The following is a 21,051-nucleotide window of genomic DNA, read 5'->3' as shown; positions in this document are numbered from 1 at the left end:
TGTGAGGCCTCCTGGAGATGTGCACCATACCCAGATCCCTGTCTCCAGAGCTGGCTTCCCTCTCTGATGACATCTTCCAGCCAGTTCTGTCTTGCAGCAAAGGTGGCAGTCCCTGTGTTTTAAGCCATGCACTTAACAACACATGCTCACCCAGACCATGTTTGATTGCTTTCAAGTCATCAGTATTACAAATAAGATTGGTATTCCTTATATTACCTTCATTAGTATTATATTTGAGTTAAATATGTTTCAGATCATTTCCCCCATTTTCCCAAACAAATATAACTTAAGATTTTCCACATCTATTTTCCTTGTTTTCGTTTCTCAGTAGTGTTCACTAGTGCCTCCCAGCTTGGTTCTAATTCTTTATTTTATAATATACACTAGAGTGATGGATAGACTCAATATTTGCCTGTCATGCTTTATGATTTTAGACAAGATGACCAGTGACAAACACTAGGGATAAGACAAGGGAGAATGTAGGTTACAAAATGGGTGCTTCAGTGAACAACATCAATGCTCTGGGAGTACGAGGGATTTTTCTTTTATAAGTAAATGCTTCTGGCTATATAGGACCACCGGCGTACAAAAATGCTGTTACTATGCCTGTTAAAATAGGAAATATTTTCCTGAAATACCATACCCTATTTCTTTCTCTGGAAATGTGTTAAGTGGGTTTGGTGTTAGCGCTCGTCACCCTGCTCGGCTCAGGCTGGCAGGCCCTTAGGGGAAAGAAGCTGAGTAGAAGACCTTCAGCTGTTACATTACAAAGGGGGCCAGATCCCAGACGTGCCTTCCACCTCTGCACAGTGAAAAGCATTCACTCAAAGGGTGCTGGCCTCTGATTACTGGGTATCTCTCAATATTTTGGTATTTATGCTTTTGTTTTCTTGTCACAATTTTCAACCCCATGAAAGTATCTCAACAGAGACTCATTATAAATGTAAAATAGAATGTAAATGTCATTGCTTCCTTTACTACAGGCCTCACTGTGGACCTCTGACAATTTTCTGTCTATTATTTTTTACATTTTTGGTGAACTCCTCCAATACAACTGTGGCTTGTTGCTGTAGATGAAGATTACACATGCAAGCTCTGTCTTTCTTCATATCAACAATACCATCTTGTCTCCTTTCTGTCTTTGGCCACGTTTACATGGTTTGAATTGTGGCAGAATAATTTTGACAGAGATTACTTTTAACTGAAATTGCTGCCACACTTAAATCTTTTAATGCACCAAGAAAGGTACTATTACATACAGTACACAGTACTTCCCTTCCCTGAAAGCTTCCAGATTTGGACAATATAAGGACCTTTCTATGAGGGCAAGCAGTTATGTCCACACAAAAGTTGTATATCCATTTGTAGCTGCATCAGCCCAGTTCAACATGATATAATTTTGTAAGCAGACAAGCCCTTGGTCTTCAGTTTTGTGCATTTAAGGGAATGACTTAGTTCAACAATCTGCAAGCTAATTCTGAATAGTCAGAATAATTCAGTATATGTCACAGCATGAACACTCGCAAACTCGATTTTTTGTCTGTAGCTATATGTGAACATGAGATTTTTAAAACACATTTAGATAATCTATGACTTTATATATAGGTCACAGATTAAACAATCATGTATCACTCTTTATATAACAGTGTCTGTTTTTTAAAAAAGTCACACCATGGGTTTGTATACTGATGGAAGAGTACTTACTGTTAAGATGTCATAACTCCCTGCTGTGAACTGCTTTCTAGAAGAAACCATCCCTGTTTTAGGATCAATAAAAAATTTCCCATCATCATTTCCATCCACAATGCTGTATGAGATTTCTGCATTAGGGCCTTCATCTTTGTCAAAAGCAAAAGCTCTGTAGATTGGCTCCCCTCTTTTCTTACGGTCCCTCTCTGGCAGTTTGATCTGATAGACTTTCTCCGGAAACTGTGGTTTGTTATCATTCTCATCCAGAACCTGAACCACCACCCAAACCGAGGACTGCTTGGGAGACGTGCCCCCATCCGAGACGGTTACCTGAAAAACAACAGCAGCAGAGGCATTATTCTGAACGGGTAAAGCAGAACTTCATAAAAGGGCATCGTGAAACATGAGGAAATATCCCTCTTTCCCCAGACCTAACCTGTAGTTTACAAGGTCTTCTACGTGATAAATACTTCTACCCAAGACATCCTCACTACAAGCATGCTGAGTGCGTATCTGTAATACACCCAGAATGGCAAATAAAGGAATCAGGAATATTTTTCCTTTTGAGATGAATCTATAACAGGTAAGTTGTGGAGGAGGAACCTATTCCTCAAAACAGCAAATCCTTTTACCTCAAACTTGGCAAGACTTTATCTCAGAAGAAGAGTGAACTGGAATTAAGCCATAAGCAGTATATCTACTTTTTTTCCAAACATATTTTAAAATTTCTTCAGTCACACAATGAAGAATTTCTTCCTAAATCCTAAAAGAATCCCTGTCATTTTTTCCCATTAATTATTTGGAATTTCTTAAACAATGACAGGATTTTCTGTCGGTTCTTTTCATTCATTACCTGGGATTTGACAGCTCATTACTTCCAAAACTACTTTATATGAGTGTAAGAAGCACAGAGAGGCATGTAGTAAAAAAAAGTCTGCTGCACTTTGTAAAGAGCACACTATGCTGGCACATATACTTAAGAAATAAAATCTTTGAGACAAAAGTTAATTAACAATTTAGCTGCAACTTAAACATAATTACTAATACTTTTCAGTGTGAAACACTGTGAGAAAAAGATGATCAAAGTTCAACAAACACTCAAGAGCTTCATTAATATGCATTCAAAATGCAATCAATATGTTTCAAGCTTCTCCCTAAAATTTTTGATTGGATTTCCTAAAGATAAAGAAATAATACAGAAAGTTATTTCTGTTTTCATGAAAGAAGTTCAGATTTCACTTTCAGCTATGTATGCTAACATGGAAAATGCCACAGCAGCAACTTTTTGTGATAGCAAGCCAAGATATTATGTGCAGTTGCCTGGCCTGTACCCATCCTTGCACATCGATTGCTTTGCTGGTTAACTGCTCAGTGCTTTATTTCTCCTTAAATGTTTCTGTGCTCCTTTACAATAATATATTCCTCATGTCCAATCCTGAGGCAAAGCAAACATTTTCTGGGAATCCTGTCCCATGCTGTTGTTCTTGCCTTGCAACAAGATATCTAAACTTACAGTAACCCTGATTTAATACTGAGATCAGCAGAAAAATAACATTTTCAAAGAGAAAAGCAAAACACCATTTGTATTTCCTGGTTTTAACTCTACTATTGAAAACTGATACATTAGAAGTGACTAAAGCCTTAAGGACTTAAATCCCTTATTTACAGATGAATAAATAGTGTGGCAATATACAGCGGCAACATAAAATCCCCCAAATCAGTCTGAAACTTATTCTCCCAGAGATGTGTAATGGCCTCTTGCTCCTAACATTGCCACCAGGGTTGGCAATTAGCACCTGCTGGGATGGCCACCTCATGATGGGGAGCTGAGATCCAGTCGGGATCCAGTCCCCATCATGCCTTCCACCAAGGTGCCACCTGTCAGCAAAGGGGGCAGTGGGTGCTGGCAGGTTGTGGGGAGAGCAGATTCCACTCGACACACTTTCCAAAATGTCATTTATCCCACCAAACGGCAGCACATGTGGCTGTGGATCTGCCTTTCCATCACGAGAGAGCAATGCCACCGGGGAGCTCAGCCATTCTGCTTTACCGCTCCAGGAAAACTTCAGAATTTTTTCAGCAAGTAAAAAGCCAATTCTACCAATATTCCCCCTTCCTATTACAGGCAATGAATAACTTTTGACCCACTTTTAAGGCTGATCCCATTTTTGTTCTACTTTGGCAGAACTGGCTGAGCTCTCAGCAAAAACACAGGTTAACAAAGAAAAAACGCTTTTGGGATTTCTGCTGACTCCACAGACAAAGTATTCAGTGATACTGGGCAGTACAGGACAGCTGTACTGCTCAGAAACAAGGGGAGACACACTTATTTAAATGTTGGACAAGAATACAAAAAAAAATAAATGTATTTTTGGTGGGGCTAAGGCTTTTAATGTATAGGAAATACAATTAAGACTAGGGAAACGTGTTTTCTGAACAGAACATGAGTGAAAGTTTTAAAAAATAAAACAAACACATTTTCCTCAAGTTTTAAAAACAATTACCTAAAAAAAAAAAGGAAAAAAAAAAAAGGAAAAAATGAATCAGGGTGGAGAAAAAATTTACAAATAGTAGTAATAACAAAATCTCTGAAAAACAGTGATACAAGCAGCCAAGCAACTGTTATGAAAAACCTGTTTAAGTCAAGATGCTGCTCGAGAAGCTAAGCCATCCTCATGTCTTACCAGCACACAGTCTCACAGTTTGTTAGGTTACTGCTGAAATCACAGCTAAAATGGTATGGCAGCAAATAGGTACAGGCATTTGTTTGTTTTTGAAAGCTAAAACTTGTGGGAAATCCTTTCTGCAACAGAAAAGTTGCACTGAAAATATTTGCTGACAGCTAATTGAAAATACAAATGGCTAAAACACAAAATGACAAGCAATTAACAGAAATTAACAGAGAAGTCCCAGAGTTAGTGAGTTCAGCTCTGTCTAAAATTTTACATCCCTGGAGAGGACGACATACCAGCTAAGCCCTTTTCTCTGGGTAACACTCAAAACTTTTCAAAACGACAGGTTCCAGCTCTGCTCGAAAAGCTCCGAGTGCCAGACATGGGAAGCTGAAGTGTAAGTTAAAGCCCTCTCATTGCAGGCGTGTAAATTAATTAACTAAGCCGCCCCCATACCAGAGATGTGATTATGTGATTATTATGTGAATATGACCCTCTTTTCTCCTTCATCAGCCTAACCCCAGCCCAGGCTTTTTATATGCCAGCTATGAACAAGGTGAAGAGCTGCAGAAATTTCCTCTGCCCCCACAAAAAATAAAAATTAAAAAAAAAAAAAGCTAAACCAAAGCAACAAAAAAATAGCACCACCACATTAAAACAAAATAACTTCTTTTTTTTTTTTTTTTTCTTTTTCTTTTTCCCAGACAACCCAGCACAGTGTCAAAACAAACCATAAGGAACTGGGGTGACTGGAGCATCTGCCCAACATTGCTCTGCAGGTACCACTTCCATCAGGACACTGCATCACGCCAGCATTTAGAGGCCCCTCTAAACAATGCAATTTCAGTTCAAACAGAACCATAGTTCTCAGCAAAATTCTTAAAGAGCCAGAAATCACAGAGAAAAGTAACAGAGGAGGGAAGGGAGTTTGGGACATTTGTAGGACACAGAAGCTAATTCGCAGCTGGTATCTCTGGAAATGAGAAAGGCAGATGTGCAAGGCATCAGCTTGCCAGGAGAGAAGCTGTCATTCAGGACCAGCAAGGTCCTTTCATTTAGAAACCTGCAGATGGCATGGTGGGAAGAAAACAGAGAAGAAAAAAAGGTGATATACATCAATGACAGAGAAGACACTCTTGACATACACTTGTGAAGATATGGCATCAAAAACCCCAGAACAGGTGAATCTCTGAGTCATTAAGGTAGGGAAATTAGCTAGGTCAGCATCAAACCTTCCCAGAGGAGATGAGGAATTGCTGCTTGGTCGGCTTGTGCTTTTCTAAATGCTGAACACCTTCTCCAGCCATGCTGACTCTGGTATCCAGACACCAATGGATGCAGACACGCTGATCCTTGCCCAGGTACAGCATGAGATGGGGTTCGCCAGCTGCTATTCCTTCTGCCCTTCTGGTTACATATCACTGCTAAAGCTGTGTCAACACAGACTAAATGGAGGTCACCACCTCCCAGAGCTGGGATACAGCCATGGAAACAGCTGAGGTTTAATTTCTTGACCCACCATACAAAGAGCTGGTCCCCCATTCACCAAGGCAGAAATATCTTAAAAGGAAAATGAAAACATGTTTTATGGGGTCTGATGGCACCAGATAGCAAGAATATGAACTTTAGATACCACTTTCATGGTAAACTCTTAGGTATCACTGCTTTTTTCCCATAATCTAGACAATTCCTCTGTAATTTTCTTCATAAAATGAACAGTTTTTTAGGTATGTGAATTCACCTGTTAGCTTTAATGTTTATTATTTTACTGAACCATGTTAGCCAGCATGGCTAGCCTGCTGGCTAACATGGTTCAGTAAAATAATAACAAAACAGGCTGTTTTGGTCACCTGGAAATCTCTTTGGTAGAGTAACAATAATGTACCTTCAACAGGTACACAGGTATACTTCAGGACATAACCTCCTGAAATTTCTTCTATTTATATTAGACATTTTATTATTATTATTATTATTATTTTTAGAAAAACACACAAAGACTATCTCCTTCTGCAGAATACAGTAAATTCAGTATAACAACAGACCTTTGAAAATCCGGGTAAGGCAATTTCCACCTCTTTTGCAGTGCGTTTGGTCTGCAGACTTTAACACTACCTGAAATAAGTTTACAGGAAACCAGGACTGAGAGATACTCGGTCATATCCATTTTTATGCTGGAGCCCCAGAGATCAACTACAAAGACATTTCAGCAGTGGTGGACCTTCACAGTGAAAACCAAGGTCAACGTTATTAACATGCAACATCTGGAATGTTAGATATGAAAACTTCTTATTTTTGTGACCATGGAGAAGGCATGGAGGAGACTCTACTGCCAAAGTATTGGTTAAAACACGGGCTAGGTCTAGCTGACCTCAATGCTGGTGACATTAATCATTGGTCTTGAGACAGTCACCCCTCCTAGGAATTGGAGGGTGACACTTAACTGAAGAAGGATTAGCACCCAAATTTTTTCAGAATACCTATGCATCTGTGAGGACCACCTTCCTGACTTTGAAGTACAATGCAGAGCCTCATTAACAAAAGCTCATGACTTCCAAGATAATTATTAGCTCAGCTGGAGAGAGTAGCTAGCAGGGATCTTACTTTAACAAGTACAACAAGACAATCAGCAGGTGTTTAATACAAGTTATCAAGCCTTGAGAAGAACAAGAATCTTCTTCCATATCATTCCTTGGCAGGAGGAAATACTCAGCCTACCAAATTTTTAAGTCAAGAGAGGCTGCCACATTACTGTCATTAGCATTGCAAAATGCTGAAGATGTCATATTTGCTTGTTTACTTTCCTTCGTGTGATACTACTTAATGCAAAAAGACTGAGCCGAGATGCCTGCCTCTCATCTGAGGAGTGTGCATAATGAGGCTTTCAGGTAAAAATTTCTCCCTTCCCTCAGCAGCAAAGCCAATTTTGCTTAGAAAACTTAAGAAAAGAGAATCTGGTTGAGTTACTGGAGACAGAAAAATGATCAAAGGGAGTCTGAGAGCTGAGGCATACCCCCGCTGTTAGTGACTAATGGGTTTGTTTCTTCTGCCAATGCGCAAACGAGCTGCAATACCTATTGTAAGAGTGTCTGGAATCCAGCCCAAGTAAGAGAAATAAAAGACGATAAAGGAGAGCTCATTGAAAGCTGAATGAAACCTTAAAGTCAAATACACTGAATTACTCTCTATGCCTACTTCAGAGAGAGACTGAAGTTTGCAGCTAAATTCTTACAAGGAAATATTTTTCTGAAATACATAATACTACTGAACTACATGTCAGATTATTGGTACAAAGTGAAGGTAGCCAGGGTCAAAGACATACAAAATAGAATAGAAAAACTCCATGTTACATATTTTATTTATTTATTTGTCCAGCACAAATACTGGTTTAGCTGTAGCAAACTGGACTTTTTTTTTTTTTTTTTTTTTTTTTAAGCCTTTATTTGGCAGCTTTGGAAAAGAAGTGGGCATCTGTTTATTTCACTTACCCTAACAGAATTTAGCGCTGTCCCAGAAGACAAATTTCTTAAACACTTCTTGTAGGAAACAGTGTCAATCATATCAATATGATCTTTCCTGATTTCCTTTAAATGTGTTAATAAGGGGGACTCTTGTTTTCAATCATAAAAAATTAATACATTCACTCTGGCCAACTATGAGAAATAAATAATTTAGAGTACTTCTAAAAACCAGATTATTACTGACACAAACTCTCTAGGTGGCTGATTAGAAAAGTCAATGGCTTCCAGCCACAACCAAGCTAGAAAGCAATGCATAATGGTCTGTTACACCATTTGAGAATTAACGATGACATCAGGTAATTTCAACGCTGTATTGCCAAAAGACAGGAAGGAAGGAAGGAAGGCTTTTTCATTTGGAGTTAAATGCTCCCTCCAGTATCTGCAAACCTAAATATTAGAAGAGTGTGCTGAAGAAAGTCTTACAGGCTTCAAATCTTAACTTTTGTCACTCATGGTACTGAGACCAGAAGATGGTAAACAGATGGAAAACTATGACCAGGTAGTATGAAATATCAGAATGGGTGACCTGAACGTCCAGAAATACTCCTAATTGAAATTAAAAAGTCCCTTATTTTGTGTTCTACTTTATTCTACAAGCTTTTTGAAAAATTAAAAAGTAAACAAGAGCCATAAACTCTGAAAAGAAACTTTGGACTTACATTTTACCTTTAGTAGCAACACATGGAAGGATCTGCATAGCTTTCAACACTGAGTCTATAAAAGAAAAATAATTTTCCATGGGCATTACTTTTAAAACTTGTTACAGTTTGGAGACACTGGCAACCTTTATGCATTAGGCTGTGTTTAGAGTATTCTTCAATGGGTATGTGCTATGATGAGTGCAGAACCAGGTATTGCTACATCAAATTCCCATGATGACAGAACAGTCTGCTCCATTTCACAAGTAACTCCTTTAGGTAATCTCAAAATAGCATCTTCCCCTTCTTTTCACTAAGTAAAAAGAAAACTATAGTCCTCAGGAGTAACAAGCTCATCTAATTTTGTCTGTGACAAACTGTAGATAAAATTTTGCCTGGAAGTGACTCTACGCTGATCACTCCCCTCAAGTCCAAATGTGCCTCCTACTTCCCTAGATGGTGTTAAATACCAATAACCTTTACCTCTACTACCTAACAGTAGCATGTAGTCAGTTATCATTCAGGTGACAATCATCTGTTAGGAGAAAGTATTGTTCTGACCTCTTAGGCTATACCGCCACCAACTAAAGTGACGCTTGATCTTGATGTTATCACATCCCATGTCGTGGAGTTCGTAACTAGAGGAGTGGAAATTTTGAGATGATCATAGTAGGACACCCATCTTTGTCTCCAAGTAACAACTGTAGAGGCATTTTGAATACATTAAAACTTTCCTTTTTCAGTTGAAGAGGCTACAATAACGAATCTTGCTAACCCAACATACAATGAAGGGAAAACTGGAAAGCTGAAGACACTCCAAATAGTCCTCTTATAATATCTGGACCCATGAATGTTTAATCAGCTTCGAACTGAGACCTTACAAACATGATAAAGACTGATACGTGATTGCTTAAGAACAATTTTTAAAGGGATTTAGAACTTCTTTAGAATAACCTATTACTAAACAGAAGTATAACTACCCTCATAGCCTCTAAGCAAGAAAGAGGATAAAAGTTGTGTATTGATCTTCACAGCAAACTTTGAAGAAGGTGTTTAGCTCCTGCTGATAGTGAAGATTAAAATCAAAGAGTTTTGTGAACAGAAAATGATGAGTAGTCAAATCTGAGAATATTTCACTTCAAGCAGCTTTAAATAAAGTCAAGCTTGCAAATTAAGATCCTAAGGCAGTTTACTGTTAGGAGTAATTTCTATGTTGATTGTAATTCCATTCATACCTGAATATCTACTTCAGCCATTTGTGGATTTTACTTTTCTCATAAAAAACACTTGTGATCAAATATTGATATGTGAGACCATTCATCTATACTGTATCTACTGCTACGGATAATGCCCTTCTCCAAAAATCTTATCTCAGCACTCAAGAAATACAGCAGCTCTCAGTCTCCGTGCTTCAGAAGAGGTATGTATCAACTTCTAAGCTCACTGCACTAACCTTTTCTCAAATATTAAACTACCTTTCATTTTCCATCCACAAAACTCACTTGATTACAATCTTCACTATAAGCAGGAACCAAACTCCTTCTTCAGAGTTTACTCAAAATTATGAAGATTGTTGCACATTACCAGTCTTCTCTTTTTCATACTAGACCAGTCAATATGTCTAATCATGTACTAGTGAGAGAACTATTTAATAAAGATACAAGATTTTATTGATGCTTCCAAGAATTTTTCTTAGAGCTAATGTTAATAATTTATTTTATGTCTCAACTATCAGCAGAAAGACTATGCTCAAAAATACATGCTAATATATTGCCAGAATTTAATCAAGCTATAGTCATTGTGGAGTTAATTAATCAAGCAGCAAAACAAATTATACTTTGCATACTTGCTCTGGTGTGCAGCTGCATCAGTTTGTAGAGTACGTCCCCAGATATTCAAACTGATGGGAAATTAAAGTACAGCAACTCTTTTAGCAGAAACTCTCAAATACAGTGCAGATGATTGACTCTGTGTGGCAATACCCTTCCAAATATTTTGCTGTAAGTCAGTAGCACTGCCTCCTGCTAACACAGCACATGTTGCTGAACTTACTCAAAGAAAAGACATAATGTAGGAGCTTGTTTTGCATGTCTTTAGAGATATCATATGGCATGCAGTTTCTGTTACAATAGAGTAATAACTTCAAAGAAAACTTTCGGTATTCCAAGGAAATGTTGTCCTCTGTTCTGAAGTATAATCTTAAAACTTACTTTTAAACAATTTTAGGTGTGCCAACAGCCAGTGCTTACTGCAGGTTGATGAAACAGCCTTAGGTGAAGCTCTGTGATGGTCAGTCTTGAAACAATATTTCTATTATTCAGTAGGTAATACATTTATTTGGCTACCACTGAGTTAAAAGATATATGCTGTAATTCTTTAAAGTTATTAACTTTATAGGTACAACACATCCAAATTCTATTCTGTTCTGTGAAGCAGAACTGTGTATTTTCAAAGGAAAGGTAGCAGTATTTTTTGTTTTGTTTTTGTCTTTTTATTTTTTTTCCTTTCTTTTTAATTGCTCTAACAAGCAGCCCTAGGTTGTGTTAACAGCGGATGACACCACCTTGTCTCTGGCAGATAGGCAGATTAAGATGCATCCATCCCCATCTCCAGCTCCTCCTCCAGCCATTTGTTCTTCCCCTGTCATCGGTTTGCAGCCACCTTCACCCGTCAATAAACTGTTTGTGCATCTGTGCTACAGACAGGATTACCGAAATAATCAGGGTTTAAAATGCACTGCTGAAAGAAAACAAAATCCCCCCAAAGGCAGATGGTTAACTAGTCTTGGGGTGGCAGTGAGGAAGCAGAACAAGGCAATGAGCAGCAGGTCCCTAATTCAGAGGAGGGAGAAATTTCTAAGAATGCTTTAGACACTGAAGGAAAATGCATTGTTTAACTACAGCTTTGGTGAGGAATTCTGCTATTTCTCTACAGATAACCTCTTACTCATCTCCCTATTTCCCAAACCCTACCACAGAATTCATCGCTTAACAACAAGCCTTTGATTAATATCAAAGTAGCCTAAACCAGAACCAGACATCTCAGGGTGAAAGCCATAGAGTCCCCTCAGCAATTGCCATAAACATCCGATTTCCATCTTACACTATTTTTCTGCAATGCACAAGAAATAATGAATGCTCTCTATCCATGCATATGCTGGGAAAATTCTATGTAGAATGTCTCAAAGACAGTTTTATAGCTGATAGCCTGACTTGTAGTCTCTGACATTTAAATGCAATTTTTATTTTTCCATGTAAAAATGAAGCTTCTAAAGTTTTATGTTCAAAATAAAGCTTATCAGTTAAAAATCTGATTAAGAAAAAATGAATTTCTTAGTCAGGTAGAAAACATATAAAATCAGACCCTTAAGGGGTATAGTTCATTTCCAATTTTTGATCCTAGGGAGATATTTTAAATTTGTAAAAGGCCAAAAAGGACTTTTTATACCTCATAAATTTCACTGGTTTTAGTGAACTGTCACTCAGGAAGACTGTTGTGACCTTGCTTATTGATCTAAAAGGAAAATAAAAATCAAGAGTTTTTTTGGTGATATTCAAGTTATCCAATATAAGTTTCTTTTATTGACAATGAGGTACAAAGTAAGATTTCAGTCCACTTAGATGAGAATATAATTGCAATTACTACGTAATTCAAATGTATGTTTGAATAAAGTGATTTTTTTAGTTAGGTGAGGACTAAAAAATGCTCAGAAAAATCAGGTTGCAAGATAAATATAATAAGATAAAGGAGATAAGCACAAATAAGGAGGTTCGTTGTTGGAGCTGTTTCTAGAGTTGTGTTTTTTTAACTGCAATTTCATCCTGTTTTTGTCAGACCAAGTTAAAGTAAACTAAATCAATATTTGCTTTGATTTTAGCAATAAAAATACTACTTGACTTCTTGATGTCTACTTCACAACTTTCTGTGACAAATTAATTTTAGACAGATAATAAGCATTAATTGGGCCGTATTTAATCACAGTTTCATCTAATAGGCGACACAGACAAGCCTGATTATCTCGCTCTCCACTTGTCTTCATTTCGAAGTGTCTATAAATATCTACTATCCAGTTTGCATTGACATGGGGGTCACTTCTACAAGCTGGTTGAGAATCAGCATGGGACTGTGAGCCGGGAAAAATTCAGATGCTGATTTTGGAGCAAAACTAACATTCATGGACAACCTTTTTACTTCTTCCAAACTCAGTATCCCAATTTGAAAAGTCAGCCTGGAAAGCAGGCTCAGGAATGATGTCCAAGACAAAATATTTGAAACTGAAATTCAGCTAATTGTTCCATCAGTAAAGGACAAGAGCCACTGGTTCCTTACCTGATGGGTGCATGAGGTCTCTGAGTTTCATTGGAAAGAGTAAAACCTTTTTTAAAACCTTTTTTTTTTTTTTCCTTTCCTTTAGACAACACTGACACAGCAAAGCATACATTTAAGGATCAGTGCACTGTAATACTTTTTCATCAGTTCAGTTCTCTTCTCAACTTTCTCTCTGCTCAATTACTACAAACATTCACAAGTACCTGATTAGCTTCGGGATCCCAAACCACACCAGGGACAGTGGGGTATGCACATACTGCATGGCTAGAGATACAGGTAAAGTCTAAAGACGTGTTTCCCTGCTGAATCAAGCTCATGTTATCTGAGCAGCCAAAGAATTACAGATAGCTGCTTGGTGGAGAAGGACCGAGCCAGCTGTGGAATCCTCTGACTTGGAAGTCAATGGGAATTTTCCCATTGACTTTGGTGATAACAGGGTTTCACTAGAGCTCAACAACCTCAGTTGGGCTTGTTTTTATTTCTCATTCAGCTTTTGCCCAGCCCTCACCTCCAGCTGTATAACAAGTGAAGTACCTGAAACTTGTACACCTTCAGCTAAAGGGTAGAGAAGATGTGCACCACTCTAACAGCACCACAGTAGGTATCAGGAAGAATCATACTTTTACACCCTGGCAAACGTATTATGTTTTAAGAAACAGTGATATACATAATTTCCGTCTTTATTTATTTATTTTTTCCTGTTGGAAAGATGTTTACGCATATAGCTAGTGATCTTGCAAAGAGCAATGTATATGAATAATTTTCAAAATGTCTTGAGACCATATTGACAACATAAATAAATAGGTGTGAGTATAGGAACAAGGTCATCTTGGGGATTATGAAACTCAACATGAAACTCAGTCCCGCAGTTTTAACATTCCAAATGTGTTGCAAAGAAAAAAAAAATCTTGGCCAGAAAACTGGATTTCCCTGAGTAACACTCAGAACCCATTAAAAATGTTCAGTTTATTAATATTAATTAATCAATTAATACTATTATAATTAATTAATTATACAGTTGCCTGGAGTCCTGGAGAGGGATCTTTGTGTGCCTGAATAATAAAAAGATGACATTCTACTCCTGCAATGCATTAGGAATTTTAAAAGAACACAACTTTTAAAATATTCTTAGCACTTCTTCTGCAGTATTAGTCTTTAACGTGCATTTGATTTTTGCAGCCACAGGATGGCATTAACTGCTGTGCAAAGGGGCAGTGAAATGCCATTTGACCCTGGGCAGAGTACTTTCCATCCGGGGAAGGGAAATATTTCATTAAGAAGGATTAATATAAATTCACTACTTTCTACTGATGGCAACCACTTCTTCAAGAATGCAGTATCAAGATCTTACCATGCACATTCCTGAAGGTTCAAGTTCTGAGAGTGTGGATATCAAGGCCCTCAACAGATACTTCTTTTTCCTGACTTCAGTAATTTGGGACTTTCCAAAACCACAGAGCAACAATTCCAACTTCAGTACCAACAACTGCATAGAGCACTTTCACTTCCAAGGTTTATGGAGTCATAGTAACTCTTTAATGGATTTATATAGGCTCATAATTTACTGTTTTTTTTCCCCATTAAGGCTGTATATAGAGTAGGTGGTGACACATGGCATGCCAGCGGGAAGACAGTTGGACTGAATGAATGGCCAAGGTGACTGATAATTGGATTGCAAATGTCAAACCGTGTGGTTGAAAAGCTGGGTATATCAGCCCACACATCCTTTTCCCAGTTGTGAAATTAAAGTTAGGAGCAGGCACAATAAGCTACAAGTAGTTCCGATTTATAGAGGAGGGTCTGAAGGCAGCAGTAAGCAGCATCCAATTAACTTCAGTAGAGATGTCCAAGGCCACTGGTAAAATGACTGGATTTAGAGTGATGAGCAAGAATGTCAGACCAAGAGACAACCTAGCAATGCTATTAACCTTTGTGAGATTGCCCTGCCGATAATGTGATCTGGGGGACAATAAAACATGGCATGAGACAATATGCCCAATTTGGTAGTGCAAGACTGATACATGGGAGAAAAACAAGAATTTTCCTTGGTTCATTTTACAGGCCTCCAATTAGCCCTCAATAGGTGAAGGGAGAGAAAGGAGGGAAGCAGAAGGAGTCCCTCTAATGAGTTGCTTTGTTGGTTTGTAGCAGAAGAGATTGAAAAAGAAAAGTTTTAGGAGCTGCTTTGCTTTTAAGGAAGTCTCAGGGGGTGTTAAATGGGCTGGGCACTTTGCTGGAAATAGCCGTGAGAAAGCTCCTGATTTATGGGAGTGCTTGAACAGCACAAGTGCATCCTGTCAGGCTCAGTACTGGAGGCGTGATCCCTTGGCACAGGGAGATCAGATATGTCAGCCCCATGTGCTAATTCCGATGGTTAGATGCTAGGGTCATGATGCGCTGATGCTTACCCTTGATGACACCATCTATAACACCACCACTGCTTCCTTTGGGAAACTGTACACAAAATATGCAGATATTATGCTTGTTCTCTGTAACTCCATCTAGTTTTAGAAGTGGAGGATTAAGAGAGGGTCTAATCCATGGATTACTGATCTGACAAAATATCTAAATCTTATTCACAGGCTTATTGCAGCAAAGGCAGATTGTCAATCACGAGAAGTTTAAGATGCAATTCCTGCTTTGCTTTGTGAATCTGGTGAATCTATGTGCTCAAGAACCTTTACAAAATAGAGCATGAATATGTAACTGATTGAGCTGCTTCTGTTTAGGCATCCAAGGACCAGTAGAGCATGGCTGCACACCTAGAGAAGCCGGGGGCTCTGAAGTTGCAGAGCTTGGAGGTTTTCAGTCCATGCTATGGCAATGAAGAGAGGGATGGGACACCAAATTAGCCCTGCAAGAACTGAGGAGCTGAAAACACAGCCCACAGCTCCAAATAGGATAATTTGCTCTGTCAGGAAGCAGAATAAATGACAGTCCCATGCTGAGCACCATGTTGCAGCAGTGTGGATTTTTTCAGGAGCTCAGCAGCTTTATGGAAGTTGGATTTCCTGTCACTGGTGTCATCTACAACCAGGCAGCCTCCAAGGCATGCAGAAAAAAACAAAATCTTCTCTATGCATCAGATTCCTTTTTATTAAAAAAGCCACAGCTTTGAATTAATGTGTTGATACTGAGAGTCGGATATTAGAATTAAATGCCTGAACAGAAGACACTTAATGCAAATATTATTTTACTTTTTAAAATGCCATTCCTTGGCGGAGATGCTTGAGTTAAGACTTCAGTCAGGCTATATGCAGTGGTTTGCAAAAAAAAACATGACAGATCCTTAGCTGTAGATATACTTGGTAAATACCAGTGCAAAAAGGACAAGATCAAGCTTTAATATTTTAGTTTATCCCACAAACATATGTCCAAAACTGCAGCACAAAGAGCGAATTTGTGCAGGTCCATTGAAAAAAAAAAAAGTTTTGTTGGGGAGGATGATATGCAATTGAACCTCATGTGTCAATTAGCACTTTTATTCCTTCAGCTAAGTGTTTTGGACTTCTTTTGAGACTAAGGTAATGCACTTATCTTGTTCAGTCAACAGAGGCCACACCGCTATGGCACACTTTGCTGTATCACATAACAAGAAATTGTCTCTGTTGAGATAAAATGGGTAGTCTAAAACTTATGGCTTTCTGGAAATTTTGGGGGTATTTTTTAAACTATGGTCCTGTTTTTTGAAAAAATAGGTGCCAATAGAAAGTGACAAGTTTAAAATCTCCATGTCTTTTTCAATTAAGTCTTTTAAATACCTTTGTGGCCTTGAAGGTTAAGAACACATTTTTATTTATACAATACCTTAAACGTTATCTGGAATGGTAGTAGAAGGGAACAGGATCCACAGGGAAAAACAAATATATCTTAGGCTATGACAGAAAGTATTAAGCTTTCTATTGATATCTTGATTAAAGATAACATGTTGGTCTTCAGAAATGTTGAAGTCATAAATTGACAGACCACTATTAGCAATATTTGTATTTTTTACTTTCCCAGGGAATGTGAGAAAAAATAATTCACTATTTTCATTCTGACATTTTTGCTCTCTGTTATTCATGTTAATCCTTGCTTTTGAATATTTAGAATATTCCTTGCCAAAGAAAGCATTATTTTTTTGCCAAAACATAAAATGTACTCTAGAACTGCTATGATAACATTTTCAACATCTCTGTATCATGAGATTAGCAAACAGCAATATTACATTTCAGAATGAGGAGATTAATCTGTTTTCTGACAACCGAAATTCGTTAGGCTGGGAAAAGAAAATTACTGCTTTTGAGGGCAGATTTCATTGCACTTGATGCTTCAGGGCCTTTGTACTTTTCTGTTTAAATCATATCTTCATAAAAAGCAAAAGAATTGTTTGGTATCTTATTATCAAGCTGAAGTCAGATAAGAAAAGCATTAGGATTCTTATGTTCCATGATAATATATTTAGAGAGAAAGAAGGTGTCAAATATGCTTATTAAACTGATTCTCAACCTGATTAGATGTTTTCTTATCTCTAGGCGTCTAGTAAATACTTTAATTTGTGTCATGTTACAAATTATGTTAAATACTCCAATCATATTTCACCACATATCACACAATGATGCACTTTTGCCACAAGAAATTATTCTGAAATACTAGAGTAAACAAATTTTGCGGACTACCACATTTTTGCATGACATTTTCCTGCCCTTTTTTCTATGTCTTTTTGCTCAAACTGCATGTTGGAGGATTATGTGGCAGGGGGACAGGGTGGCAATCTGGTTAAACAAAAGTACAGACAAAGAGAAAAATATATAATATCAAAAGACATTACAAGATATGGTGAGGAGACTGTAAGAGATGTTATAAGACTCAAAGAAAATGTAGTGAACTCAAAGTATACTAGAAAGAGGTTCTCACGAACTGCACAGCCTGGTGAGGCCGTTTTGGGGAATGAAGACCTCCCAGTGCATCACCAATACTGGACACTATGAGACCCTGGACAATATGAGCATTAACAATGTGGAGACAAAAAAAAAAAAAAAAAAAAAGTCAGAGGAAGAAGCAGACAAAATGTGGATGATGCAAGTGTGGACTGACAGATACTATAGGTACTCAAGGGAGTGGACCTCAGGAGTAAGGATGGTCTTAACCATGATGGAGAAATGAAGGTTGTAGGGAAGATAATTCAATCTAACTGAACTTGAAAAAATTGTTCTAGCTTTTCCCTTGCAAGGGGCTTCCTGGAAACCAAAGGGCACACAAGTGAAGTGGATCTGTGGGTGTCCTGGGAACCATCTGCAGTCAGACTTCATGGACACTGCAACAGCCTGGGATCAAAGAGCATATCTCAAACCAGCTCGGAGTCAACGCATGTCAAAGGAATTGCAGATTTAGTTGAGATCCCAACAGGATATATCACAGGGTGGTTGGATTGTGTGTGTATGAACAGCAAGTGTCCCTGAAAGCACACGACGGATAGTAAAGATGTGAAAATACCCCAGGTTCAACTTTTGTTAGAGATAACAGGCATGAATTCTGAACAGCTGAGTACAGATCATCCCAGAAGAAAGGACGAAAGGATGCAAAACTTGTGTAATGGCATGTTTCTAAATTCTGGATTAATTAAAAGGCATTCTAGGTTTTTCTGTGCCCAGAAAAGACTTTAGCACAGATGCAATGTATTGCTAATGGAGAAAAAGATGTTTCCCTGCCTTAAATGCAATACTTAGCGAGAGAGGCACGAAATGGAGACCTCCACAAAATGTGTGTGTGCATGCATGTGTGTGTGCTCACACTTACAGACATAAATTAGCAGTCTGGCAGCTGATGGGTATTGCAAATGCTACAGAACACACGATATAGCACTAAGGCAGACATGCTTCAGATAACACAAAGACTCTGTACATTTAAAATAGATTCAAATCATGTGAAAGATTTCCTGCTGCTTCTGCAGAAGATTAAAATATTGGTACATTCATAACACAAATGTGAAATTTAGTAAAGCCGTGTGCCCTTCACAAGGACTCTGTCACACAAAGCACGGAGCCTGGCACCAGAGACACTCTGAAAGCACACATTTGACCAATTTGGGGCTGGTAGGTGGGCTCCACCCCACAAGAAAAAAAAAAAAAAAAAAAAAAAGAGCTACAGGTCTTAAGAAACATACAACAAAGAAAAATCCTGAGCTTATCTCTGAGGTAATCCATCAGCGGGAAAGCAACATTAGAACGAATTCCTAAATCCTGACAAAAAAGAACTTAGTACAGATTAACCACAGAATTTGCCTATGTAACCTTAGCCTGAGGAATGATTTATAATACAAGAAGGAAGACCATTAATATATCCTTCTCTGTTTCAACAGCATTTAACACATGGCTGCAGACCTAATTTTCAAACCACACAATAATGTTTGGTGTTTTAATAATACTTTTCCATCCCATTTACATTGATCTAATGCTCTGCCATCACATAGTTCTGCAAACAGAGCAGAAAAAAAACAGGTGTTGGGTATATTTTAAATTGCTTTTCTCTCATGTGCTAACTCACCCATTTCCAGACATATCTGGGGAAATGCAGCCATGGGTGCCAGTGTTTAATTCCCTCATCCTGGGTATTACCATGGATAACATCAAGAAAATCAATGCCTCTAAAACAGGACTAAGTGTATCACTCAGGGCAAGCAAGAGAACTCAAGACTTTTCCCTCTCTATGCTGACAACATATGTAACTTAACATAATACTAGTTAACTGAAAGGTCACTTGTACTATTTGAATTCACAGCTGCATGATGCTAAGTCTAGTGAGATTTTAATTAGGTCCAGCAGGTTCAGAAAATGCTGATGCATCTCTCTGCTCCCAGGAGATGCTCAAGACCTTGCTGGGTGGCAGCCTGCAGGCTGGATTTGTGTTCTGGAACAATTCTACCCTTTCTATTATGCTTACAGAAGAGGTGGGAAACACCTGATAAAACAGCACATGAAGCCTACACACTGAGTATCTGCTTCCACACGTGCATGTGATGAGGTGCTTAAAGCCAAGATCTGCTGCTGGATTGCTGTGGGTCCACAAGGAAGATCCTAGAAGAGGCATTTGATGCCCAGCATGAAAAAGTTGACAGCTCTATGCTTTACAGATTTTCATTTCTTCATTTCATGACCCAACAGCTCAGGTCAGTGATTCATGAAATCTGTAAAACAAGCTCCCTCCCCTCTGACAGCTCCAGATATATGCAAATCGTTCCTTCACTAAGGCAAAGCTCTAGGCAATCAGAAATGTGATTTTTCAAGTGAGACACAACACTTGTAGTAGACGGCAGTGTGTGAACCAAAGCACTACCCCTGGACAACTCTGATCTTGCCATGAACTTCAAAATTTGAACCTGAATTCATACATGCAGAATCATCAGTATTTTTATACTGGATCAAACTGTAACTTCTCATCTAAATGGCTAATAGTTTTCTAAACCCGTGTTGTAATAGTAATGGTTCAGTGCTCATTTCTAGGCAGACTCATTGCCCAGTGAAACACTGTTTTGTGGAAGATATACCCAGGGCTGTATTTCGCTGTGGATGGATAATCTGTCATGATATATTTTGATAAACTGGGAAAATCAAATCTCTTACTAAAGGAGAGAGCAAATAATAAATGAGCTGTGTTTCTCTATTTTAATACCCAAATAAGTTAACACAAGCTTATAATGTATGTATATAAGCTGTGTAAAGTATTTGACTCATTCCTATAACTGCAACATTTGTAAGAAAAACAAAACAAAAAACAAAACAAAACAAAGTTCTGCATACTGAGTTATCTTTGATTTAGGAAGTTCATTGAACATAGAAAAGTGGATTGCTTTTCTTCATTACTCTTGGTATCCCAAATCAATAGAATAAATTAACGAAACAAGTGTGGGAGATTTTTAATGTTGGCCTGAAATCCTGCCCTGTAACTTCCATGCAGCATCAGATTATCTAGATGGCTAAAGCATTCTCCACCAGAGGCCAGAATCAGATATTTGAATATAAACAATGCACTTATTGAACTATTAGTGGTGTGATCATCCTTTACATCATCCTGGTGATAGCATGTCTAAAACATTTTAAAGAAAAAATAGTCTAATCTTGAGAGAGCTAGAAGAATTAGATTAGTAGTGTCTAAAAAAATAAAGACTGAAATCAACCATAAGCACAAGGCCAAAAGCAAACAAAGCATTCACAGGAGTGACTTAAA

The 21,051-nt window shown here is 38.1% G+C and overlaps 1 protein-coding gene across 4 annotated transcripts in view; it reads right to left on the bottom strand.

The window, feature by feature from the left end:
* The window catches only part of FAT3 (FAT atypical cadherin 3), a gene marked incomplete at both ends in the record, with an annotated part of 325,298 nt that overhangs the window by 102,164 nt on the left and 202,083 nt on the right, over positions 1–21,051 (bottom strand). For all 4 annotated transcript variants that reach the window (XM_084300861.1, XM_084300863.1, XM_084300862.1 and 1 more), the window contains one exon: positions 1,705–2,019. In XM_084300861.1, coding sequence (XP_084156987.1) covers positions 1,705–2,019 — 315 coding nt within the window. The remainder of the gene's footprint in view (positions 1–1,704; positions 2,020–21,051) is intronic.

The sequence above is a fragment of the Netta rufina genome (assembly GCF_964035555.1).
Source record: "Netta rufina genome assembly, chromosome: 1".
Taxonomy (NCBI): Eukaryota; Metazoa; Chordata; class Aves; order Anseriformes; family Anatidae; genus Netta; species Netta rufina.
This window is presented reverse-complemented; position numbering and strand designations above follow the sequence as displayed.